Source organism: Gouania willdenowi, chromosome 19 (assembly GCF_900634775.1).
Source record: "Gouania willdenowi chromosome 19, fGouWil2.1, whole genome shotgun sequence".
Lineage (NCBI taxonomy): Eukaryota > Metazoa > Chordata > Actinopteri > Blenniiformes > Gobiesocidae > Gouania > Gouania willdenowi.
In genome coordinates this window covers 20993757-21004996 of record NC_041062.1, presented here as the reverse complement: position 1 = coordinate 21004996, position 11240 = coordinate 20993757, and the positions used below count along the sequence as shown (strand labels likewise).

Genomic DNA, 11240 nt, shown 5'->3' with positions numbered 1-11240 from the left:
GAATGAATTGTACGCGCTATTAGCGGCAATTAGCGGTTAGCCAACCATGACACTCACTCGTGTCCTAGCTCAGTGAATATAATGCATTTTCTCCACTTTCCACAGTATGTGTAAAATGAAATGTTCAAACTTTTGTAAATATTTTACCATCTGCACATTTCTGCCATTTAATAAACGCAGCAGAAAAAGTAAATAAATTAGTGTTTGGTTGATTATTTCTTTGCTCTAACAATTGTTAGTGGTAATAAAGCTTATACTGTTGGAAAGATTGATTATTTCCCTTTGAGACGGAAGAACATGCACTGTGGGATGAGGAACGGCCTGGAAATTCATCCAAACACCAAAGTCAACGGCCTAATAAACCGGTTGGCATCAGCAGAGATTTGGAAAATATTTTGGAGGCAGGATTGGGGTCAGTTACATTTTTAAAATAGAATTACACGTTCAATTATCCATGTTTAATTACGGTTTTCATACATCAGCATTTTTTACAATTACAATTAAAATCGCAATCATTATTTTCCCTTTTAAAATCAATTACGTTCTCAATTACCAAAATTAACCTAAAATTAATCATAATTAATAAGCCTTTAATAAATAAGCCCATAAAATGTAACCTTCCTCTTGTGTTAGCTTTCTGTTAGCATCTCTGATGATAACGGGTCAGTTTTGTCTTAAATCAGTTGTAAAATACACTAAAAAAAAATGATCTGTCATTTAATGTGTTTCACATCTCTTGGTTACCATGTTAGGTTTCCTAATCAATGGAAATATTGGTATTAATATTTTTGGTGTGGGCGCCTGAGCCTTTTTTCTGTCAGTATAGCCCTAGATTTATACATTTTCAAAAATGGTAAAAAAAAGTGACAGGTTGTGGGAAAAATTGATATGAAACATATTTTAATAATTGTACTACTACATAATATGTTTAAACCATAGAACTTTAACATGGTTCCCCAGTATTGCGTGAAATTAAATTGTAAATGAGTTTTTATAGAATATTCATGCCAATTCCAATTATAAAGTCAATTATCTGAACTCAACTACGATTAATAAAATATCTATCAATGCCACGTGATCAGGATTGTGTCTGTTAAACATTAATAACACACACAATGTTGTGTTCAGTGCCTGTTTGTTCCTGAGCATGAATTTACCACATTTACCTAAAAGCAGGAGGTTATTACACACAGTGAATGACAGGACAGATGTTTACTAACTATTAAACATTATTAACAGTGTGTGAGGATCAATTATAATTATAGTCGCGTAATTGATAATTACTAACAATTATGGAATAATTACAATTATAATTGTAATTAAAAAAATCTGTTGCTGTCGTAATCGTAATGAAATTGTAATTACATTCACATAATTGACTTTATAATTGGAATTGCCATGAAAATTCGAAAAAAATTTGTCAGTTAAAATTTAACACAAAACTGGGGAACCATGTCACAGTTCTATGTACAGTTCTACACATAAGTAGTTAACAATTATTAAAATATGTTACATATTAAGCTTTCCCACATTTTACCATTTAAAATAAATTGAAATCGAGATGTATACCGACACTAAAAAATGCTTCGACACCCACACAAAAAATATTAAAACCTATATTTTTATTGATTAGGAACAAGGTAACCAATAGATAGAAAATAAATTAGATGAAAGATATTTGTTTTTAGTGTATTTTTACAGCTGATTTAGGACCTGTGATCATAAGAGATGCTAACAGAAAGCTAACACAAAATGAGGGTTCACTTTTATTACCGGTAGGTTATTTATTTCAGGCTCAGTAATTGTGATTATTCGTAATTAAGCTTTAGTAATTGAGAACGTAATTGTAATTTACTTTCTGAAGGTACAAAAATAACTGTGATTTAATCATTATAATTGGAAAAAATGCTGCTCACTGTAATCATGATTAAATTGTAATTGAACATGGGTAATTGAAAACGTAATTGTAACTGAAAAATGTAATTGACCACAACCCTGGTGTGAGGTATATTAAAAGTTACATTTTAGTCCCACTTTCCTCTCGGTGGCTGCGCTGCAGACGTGTTCATCTCTCTCTCTGACATCACACCTGTTCCTACCAGTTTGTTATGGGCGGAGTTAAAGAGTGCGACGAGGACGGGTAGAGTACATGTGGAAAACATAACATGTCTTTAAGTCCCTTCTAGCCTTTATCTATAATTACTTTGTATTCTACATAATTAAATTATTCACTAAAAAATGAGTGTTTGTGCTCAGAGCAGAGAGGGAATTGAACCCCCACCCCCAACAGCTTCACATTTTTAACTTCACACTTTCTCCCACTCCGCTATCCTACGTTCTGCATGTTGAACACACACACGCACACATACACACACGCAGTAAAGCAGGGGTGTCGAACTCATTTTAGTTCAGGGGCCAAATACAGAGCAGCGTATCTTCAATGGGGTGCAGATTTTAGGAGGGAAAATTAGTAATTGAATCATTATTCATAATAATTGATCAAATATACAGTATACGGCACTGATAATATTAAAGCAATAAGTGACAGATATAATTTTGTGGCAAATGTTTATGTAATTTGGGGAAATTTTGTGGACTAATTTGAAGAAATTTGCCAGATTTGGGAAAAATGTAGAATTATTTAACCAGTGAAATAAGCATGGGGGAAAATGTGAGCCCTGCTAATATTGTGGAGTTTCAATTAATTTGTGTATTATTTTGGAGATATCTACAACAAAATTAGTTGGTAATTTACACAATGATTTACGGTTTCTCTGATTTTTCTGCTTTCTGCTGTGGGCCTAATTGGATGCTCTCAAGGGCCGGATTTGGCCCCCGGGCCTTGAGTTTGACACGAGTGCTCTAAAGTGTTTGAGCAGTGAGATCTTAGTAAAGCTGCCTCACAAAGTAGACGAGGTAACATCATCACATCCTTCATTAAGTGAAAGCATCATTTAATCATTCCGACCATATTTAAGTTTAGGCCTTATAATAATCAGAGTGCTGGAAAAACTCAACTTTGATCTATAAAGCGCTTATCGATACCATGACTGAAGTATTTATGTGATTAGACATTTTCAATACCTTTTCAATACATTTTGTTGAAATTAAAATAGGAAATAAATCTGAACTAAATGAAGATTGTTTTAGTTCAGATGGAAAAAATCAAATTGAATAAGAACTTAGTGAACGGAGATCAGTGGAAGAACTTCTCCTGCTGTTTGAATGTTATTCATGACACAATGGAATAGTCACCAAAGTGTAGTGATGGGTGTTTGTGACGGGACACGACCCCTATGTTGAGCATCCTCGTCTCCACTCACACACACTCAAAGATGTAAATATAAATAAACCGCTTTGTCCTGTTGGTGACATTAAAAATATTTATAGTATGGACAGTTTCCCTGTTGATCTAGAGTTCAGTTAACTGTACATTTTGTGTGTGTGTTTGTGTGTGTTTCAGGGTTGGGGTCAATTATAATTGTATTTGTGTGATTGGTAATTAATTACAATTGACATAATTATAATTGTAATTTTAAAAAATCTGTTGCTGAATTCATCATATTTGAACTGTAATTAAGTTCAGAAAATTGATAATTGTAATTTCAAAATGTAATTGACCCCAACTCTGGTATTTTTGTGTGGATGAAGTATTCAGTATTCAGTCAAATGGATTAAGAAGAGCTCATAACTTTATATATGTAATATATGTTTTTAGTGTGTGTGTGTGTGTGTGTGTGTGTGTGTGTGTGTGTGTGTGTGTGTGTGTGTGTTGCATTAGGAGGACATGCCATTGACCAGAGTCCTCAGCTGTTTGACCACAGTCTCTATCAGTTTCTGCTTGTCGCGATCATTCTTCCTGAACTGGGAGAAGATGTTGTTCTTCTTACTGGTGTCTTTCATCCTGTTCCACACACACACACACACACACACACACACATACACATCAGAACTTGTTTTAAAGGATGTCATGATGATGATGATGATATTTATTTGCTGCATGATTCTACTTTCAGACTGGCGTGAATTGTCAGTCTGGCAGTGACTTTAAAAATAAAAATCAGACTTTTATTTATCTATTAATTTTTTATATTCAGTTTGAAACTTGAAAAGCTCACAAAGAGTCAAATATATTTTATTTACATTTATAATTACAATAATAAATATGATAAAAAAAAAAATCTTTTTTCCTTTTCAAAATACTGCATTGAATTGATCCAGTAAAACCAATATCATGCATTAAATCATGAACTCAACATATCGCCTCACTACTACTACACGTGTGTATATAGTGTATAAGGTTCTTGTTCAGGGTCACAAACTTTATCCACCAGTTGAAAAAAAAATGTTTCTTCACCTGTTTAAAGAGCCACACATTTAGCAACTCAAAATCCGTTTGACATTTGTACCCTAAATGTTCCAACATGACGCTGAACCCTAAGTTGCTCCCGCAGGTCGACTCGTGCCTTGCATGGCAGCTCAGTTCCATTGATGTGTGAATGTGAATGGGTGAATGAGCTGATATTGTAAAGCACTTTGAGGCTACCTCGATGGTTATAAAGCACTATTTAAATCAAGACCATTTACCATTGTTTATTTCAAATTTAGTGTAAATTACATTTGAAAAAAAAAACCATTTTATATTTAGTTGGACCTACTTTTGTGTGCACACATAAAGACGAGCATGCACTTAGGAAAACAAGAACACCTACCCCTTGTGGACCCTAAGGAGCAGCAGTTAGCAACACCACAAAGAAAAGAGAGAAGATTCAAAATACACTATTTACATTCACAAAAATCCAATCATTCTCCAAAAATGTCTTTTTATAAGGTATTAAAACTTTCTCAAGATAAAGATATGAACTTTTCTCCATTTTCAATACCTAAATTCCACTATTATAACTTATTTTGTCACATTATTACTTATACTTATTTGAAATAAAGTTATTTTCATCAGCTAATAAACTTCAACCTGGACTTCTGTGAAATTATTTGTACCCAGGAGAATGATGTGCTTCTGCTGTGATGGTTCCGTCTGCTGTAAATCATACAATATCATATCATTCTGTACTATTTTAGTTTTCTTTTCTAACATCTTGTAACTGACAGGGTTTTTTCTGCCAGTTCAGAACAATTTTAAAAGTGCATCATGAACACAAACTGAGCTCAATCCCAGAGATAAACTATTATATATATTATCAACCATCTGTGACAAACAAATATAGTGCCATTAAAGCTTTTTTTGCCTCCTTCTGTATAATTATTAGTACGTCCGTACCCTGATTACACATGCAATAATTACAGCTGTTCTCTCCTATTTGACTAACAGCTGTTCTCTGGGACTAGCCGTGTGTGAAAGCAGCCTTACTTCTCCAACAGAGCCAGGGCAGTAGCAGGATTCACTCTCAGGTATTTAGATGTGGGCTGACCATAGTCTGCCAGGTACGTGGACCAGTCCCACACCATGAAAAGGTCCAACAGCTAGAAAAGACACAGAAACACACAAAACAGAGACATATGAGAAAGGTTAAAACACTAGTTACTACAGCTGCACACACACCTGTCAGCCCTCAAACTCATGCCATGCACTCTGTGTCTGCTGAGCCCAAAATGTACAAAACACAATGAACTTATGAACAGATTAAAGGGGGAAAAAAAAATCACTGAAACAAAAATATTTCTGAGTTTCATGCCAGTCATACAAAAGTTAGGAGAGCTAGTCATTTCAATCAGTAGAATATTGCTCTGCAGTTTGTTTATATACATATTAGGGTCGACCGAAGGCTGATACTGATTATTAGTAATCAAGGAAACCAAAATTTAGAACCGATATTCGTTTGCGGTGAGAAATTAGAATTTTGGTGTCAAAATGTAGAATAACCCACCTAGGAATAGAATGAGTACAGTATACTTAGTTTGTGTACAGTGATCCATGATAAATTATAATATTATTATTATTTTACTGTGTAAAAGAATAAAGTCTTTGACACAAATCTTGGTTAAAAAAGTTTAAGCCATTTTTAAAATCCATTTAGATCTCTTAAAGTTCACTGAAACAATTTTTGAGTTTTTACAAAATCAAAGTAAATCCTCAACTGCAGCGTACAGTATTGAAAATACGCCCCAGTGTTGATTGGCTGTCACTTCCTGTGTAGCCAATCAGTGAGGGGTGTAGGCGGGACATTGTTACACAGCCTCGTGTGGTGACTTCAGGCAGAGAGAGACGGCAGATACCGATTATTATAAAAATGCAGAATTTTGGCCGATGGTAACAGCCTTGACGATTATTGGTCGATCCTTAATACATAGTTAATATTTACATATTTTGTTTATATACGTCACACACACAGACAAGCACACACATTATACGTCAATGAAGTTAATTTGAAAAAAGATATAGTAAATAAAAATGGGAAAAGAAGAACATTAGGATCATTAAGATTAGAATGTGGACAATGAAAACCAACAGGAAAACTAAGAAAATAAACATTATAGAAAGAAAGAGGTTAACAAAGAAATATAAGAAGGAGATGATAAAGAACAAAGGAAAGCATTTAAATTACAGCAAAGTAGGGCTGGGCGATATGGACCAAAACTAATATCTCAATATTTTTTCTTAAAATGGCAATATATGATATAAATCTCTATCATTTTAATACAAATGAAGTTTGACCAGGGTTCTTGGTTAAATTTACTGATGAAAAATTCCATACATGCACATTTATTAACAAACAGCAGCACAAAATGTGCCACTTTTGGCTTTTTCTCCTAGAAAGGACAGCACGTGTGAGTGAGTTCTGTCGCCTTAAGGGAAGGTCTGGGTTAGGTCACAATCAGAACTCCATCTAACTGCTTTTTAATGCTGTTCTGAGAAGCAGTGAAAGCAGCAACTCCTAAAACAAGATTTTTAAAACAAAATAAGACATAAAAATATACCGGTATATATCGATATTGGCAATGTTGTAATTTTCTATATCACCAAAATAGAAAACGTGATATATCTTGAAACTCGATATACCGCCCAGCCCTAGAGCAAATTAAAGGGAGGTTGTTTTGAACATTTGGGAAAAGAGATGGAGGGGACACGTAATGATATTGATGTCCAAAAAGACAACGGACGAGACGGTATAAAGCAATTTGCTGACGCTGATGTTTTAAATAATAAAACCAACACTTTAGCAAAAAAAAAAAACATTTCTAATGTCAGGTGAAAAATGTGGAGCAGCACAGGGTGAAGTTGGAACAAAAATAGCATTGGTTTGATTCCTGAACAAGGTCACATGACCTTTTTAGCAAATGGACCAATATTGTGTAGAAGGTGTATTGGGATAATGGGGTGGTCCCAGTTGGATAAGTTCAATCACTTGAAAATAAATGGCCGATGACTTTATTGACACTGATTTTTAGAAAGTACTAAAAGGTAAGATCAATGCTCTAAGACACAAAACAGTCAAAAAACTGTCATTAAAACAATCCATTTTACCAACGAACCAATTATAATAATGTGTAAGTTTACACTATACATATTTTATATGTATACTGTATATTAACTGTAATTTGTCTGATTTTTGTTGTTGTTTTTCTATGTTTTTGTGTTTCTACTTGTATTGTTTGTCTTGCAATACTAAAAGTGTAAGTCTACATAAAAGCCAGTGTTCTTCACAATCATTTTATGCTAAAACTGCGGCTTCTGTTGCCAATCACTGTCTGTGTTGGAAAACCTTAAAGACCATTAGGTTTGGAGGGAAGGGAAGTGACTAAATTGATCAAGAAAGATAATTATTTCTAATTTTCCCAGGACTCTGCACTAATACCATCTGCATTCATCTCATAAACATTTAAATAAATAAATGATGGTTTAATACTTCTCTATAAACTAAACTATAGCAATATATGAACTATAATAGCAAATGATAAACTATTGCATTAAAAAGTGTCCAGTTATATGATGCATGTCTTATATTCATTACGAATCAAAGTAGAATTTATTAATTCGCTACATTTACAGCTGAAACCTGAATAAGTTGATTTAAAAAAAAAAAGAAGAGAAGAAAAGTAGTGAGCTATTTAAGATAATTTAAAACACAAAGTATTGTTCCCTGCAAACATCTGAATGTAATGTTTAACTGCATTTTAAAGGCTTACAAAAAAGTAAGTAAAACAAGTGCAAGTATGGAAGAAGCCTGAGGGCAGCTCAAGTCTGTGAACTCAACCTGATTCCTGGAAATTAAAGCTAATCCTGAGAGAATCGAGGAGGAGAAGAGGAGGAGGGGCCTCTGCAGCTACATGATAATAATTAAGTGTGAATAGGAACATTTAAATTTAGCCCAGCCTGACCTCTGGGTAACCTGATGGAGATGACTTCCCCCTATGCCTACCCACACATAGTGTATGCTAATGTCATAGGGTGAAACAGCTGGGTGTTTGGCTCATGGTGAATGAGCACAGAAAAACAGCTTAGTGATAATAGCATTACTCAGTTGGGCGAGAGACTGCAACACACTGAGAAGCTTGCAACAAAACCATTATTCTCACCTGGACTTAAGTGATGAACCACAGGCAGGCATTAGGAGCCGCCACATTTTAATGTGTGCACCCTGAAGCACTTTACATAGAAACAACAGGCTCACATGTGTCACTCACTGGCTGGAGAAACAATTTAGACTTTTTATGCTCAGCTCCAACACAAGCTCTACAAAGGACTTTTTTTTTTACCCACCAAAGAAAGAAAGTTCAGATTAGACAGAGATTATTACACTTTGCAAGAAGACAAAAAAAAGCTTTAAAAAAAAAAAAAAAAAAAAAAAAAAAACATAAATAAATTTTAAAAAAAAATCTGTCCACTTTTGTATGTTCTGATTGTGTGTGTGCAGTTTCTCTTTGCTCTGTTCTCTATCCCAGTGTTTCTTCAATGGAGGTACGTGTACCCCTAGGGGTACGTGATAGCACTAGAGAGAGAGAGAGAGAGAGAGAGAGAGAGAGAGAGAGAGAGAGAGATGATAATTAACAAATAAAGTGTCAGTCTTGGTCCCACCCCAGGCGTGAGATGACCGGAAATTATAAAAACTATAGAAACAAATCTATTCAGGAGCCACTAAATCAGTGTTTTTCAACTGTGGGGTCGCCTGGAGTTTAAATGGGGTTGCCTGAATATTCTGAGAATTGAAAATAGATTTTTTAATTTTTAAAAAATGATTATTCTTTTATTAAATGGGCTCAAACATGATCAAAAACTAATTCTAGATACAAATGTCTTTGGGGTCGCCAGAAATTCTTGATATCCAAATGATGTCATGATCCAAAAACAGTAGGGAACCACTGCACTAAATACTTTTTCTTCCCACTTATTTACAAATTGTGATTATTTAAAATATGTGTTATCACTCGTTTATTCAATCATTATGATCTATAGTTTTTTTAAATAGTTTTCTACGCAACATGTTGTAGTCAGACATAAGGGGGGGTACTTGGATTCAGAAATACGAGAAGGGGGTACTTGAGCCTAAAAAGTTATCCTATGCTGCCCAGTGGTTCCTAAACGTTTCTCAGTCCCGTACCCCTTCAGATATTTAACCTGAAGCCATGTACCCCCTACTCCTGCACACTTAAAAAACATAATAATGTACTGTCATATATAATGTAGCCCTACAGTAAAATTTTTACCTATTCAGTTGAGAAATAATCTATAATAAAAAATTAACAATCTGTAAGCATGAATGAAAACATCTCAGAAATATCACTTTTTTTGCTATATTAATGTAGGTTATACTGGCATTTTCAGTGATAAACAAATTTCTCTTTACAAAAAAAAAAATCCAAAACAAAACTCTACTAAAAATTTGTTGATTGAACATATATCAGTAATACAACATATTCATCGCCCTTTAATAAGAAGGGTGAGAGGATGAACAGAACTCTGCAATGTTTGGATGAATTTCATATTTGTTCTTTTCTCATAAGATTTTTTCTCTGTCTGAGGCTGCATGAGAGGTCTCTGCATCTGACTCCTAGCTATGCTAGTAGCTCAGCTATCCACATGTAGCGCTGCTAGCATCTTGGTCTGCCGTACACCTTGAATATTGCATGTTGCTGACTAGTGTTAGCAGTCTATGTAGAAGGACATGTATTAATTTTCATCAGTTAGCCATGCATGATGGAATGAGTGACAGTCAGTCACAGGTGTAAATCAATCATAGATTCATTTAAGTCTATGTGAGAGCATGTAACTGGTTTTCTCACCACGAGAGGTCAGTCTTACAGAGGCTAATGTGTATTTTGAAGCAATGCATGGAAGCTCCTGACTACTGCTCGATTTATATTCTAGTTTCCAATGTTGTTACACCATTTGAAATTTTTATTCACGTACCCCGTGTTACAATTAGCGTAATCCTGGGGGTTCCGTACCCCACTTTGGGAACCTAGGGGCTACAGTAACCAACTAAGAACAATTTCTAAAAAGGTGGGATTAAGCTTTGAATTTGATGTTTTGGAAGTTTTTTGAAAGACCCACGTGAAAAACCTTTGACTGAATTACTTTCAGATGTATTTTTTTCATTTTACAACTTTTCTAAAATAATAGAAGAGAAGAGTACAACGAAAATGCACATGCAACTCCCAATAACACACAAGTACACAGTTATAAAAACTACATAAGGTATGGTAAAAGACTGTCGGAATAAAAAGTTCATCAGTATAAAAGTATAAAAGTGCTTGGTATAAAATATTATTATATGAATCCATTTCACGTTAACAAATGTACCCAATCTTAATGTATGATCAATAATGGATAATTTATCATTTGTTTTCAATGTTAACTCGATAGTGCTTTAACAAAACGATACAAAACATCAAAACAATGCATCACATTTTGTTGTTGACATGAGTTTTATGATCAAGGTGGGTTATAACGTACTAATGAACCATATTTTCCGGGCTATTGAACACACCGGCGTATTGGCCGCATTCAAATAATTTAGCAATTTTCCAAGAAACATCCACTTAAAGGTCGCTCAGTCACATAGACCACACCCTATGTGGCAGATGAGGGTGCCCTTCAAACGTCTCAGCCAATCAGAACGGGCAGGTAGGCAGGCTCTATACTCCTGTTTGGGTTAACGGAGATTTCTGTGTATTTCTAGGTATTCTGATGAGTTTTAACTGGTGAGTTTCCATCACCTCCTCACTGCTCCATGTCTGCATATCAGTCCATTTACAGCTTTTATGGTCACTTTTTTGCGTGC

At 34.6% G+C, this 11240-nt stretch overlaps 1 protein-coding gene across 7 annotated transcripts in view; it reads right to left on the bottom strand.

Moving 5' to 3' along the window:
• Positions 1-2038: 2038 nt before the first annotated feature.
• Positions 2039-11240, bottom strand: part of exoc6 (exocyst complex component 6) — a 42993-nt gene continuing 33791 nt past the window's right edge. For 4 of the 7 annotated variants that reach the window (XM_028475992.1, XM_028475995.1, XM_028475993.1 and 1 more), the window contains 3 exons: positions 5369-5481; positions 4713-4724; positions 2039-3904 (listed from right to left, as the gene is read on the bottom strand). In XM_028475992.1, coding sequence (XP_028331793.1) covers positions 3778-3904; positions 4713-4724; positions 5369-5481 — 252 coding nt within the window. In that variant the 3' untranslated portion in view covers positions 2039-3777. The remainder of the gene's footprint in view (positions 3905-4712; positions 4725-5368; positions 5482-11240) is intronic. The other 3 variants (XM_028475994.1, XM_028475997.1, XM_028475998.1) reach the window with 1 other exon arrangement.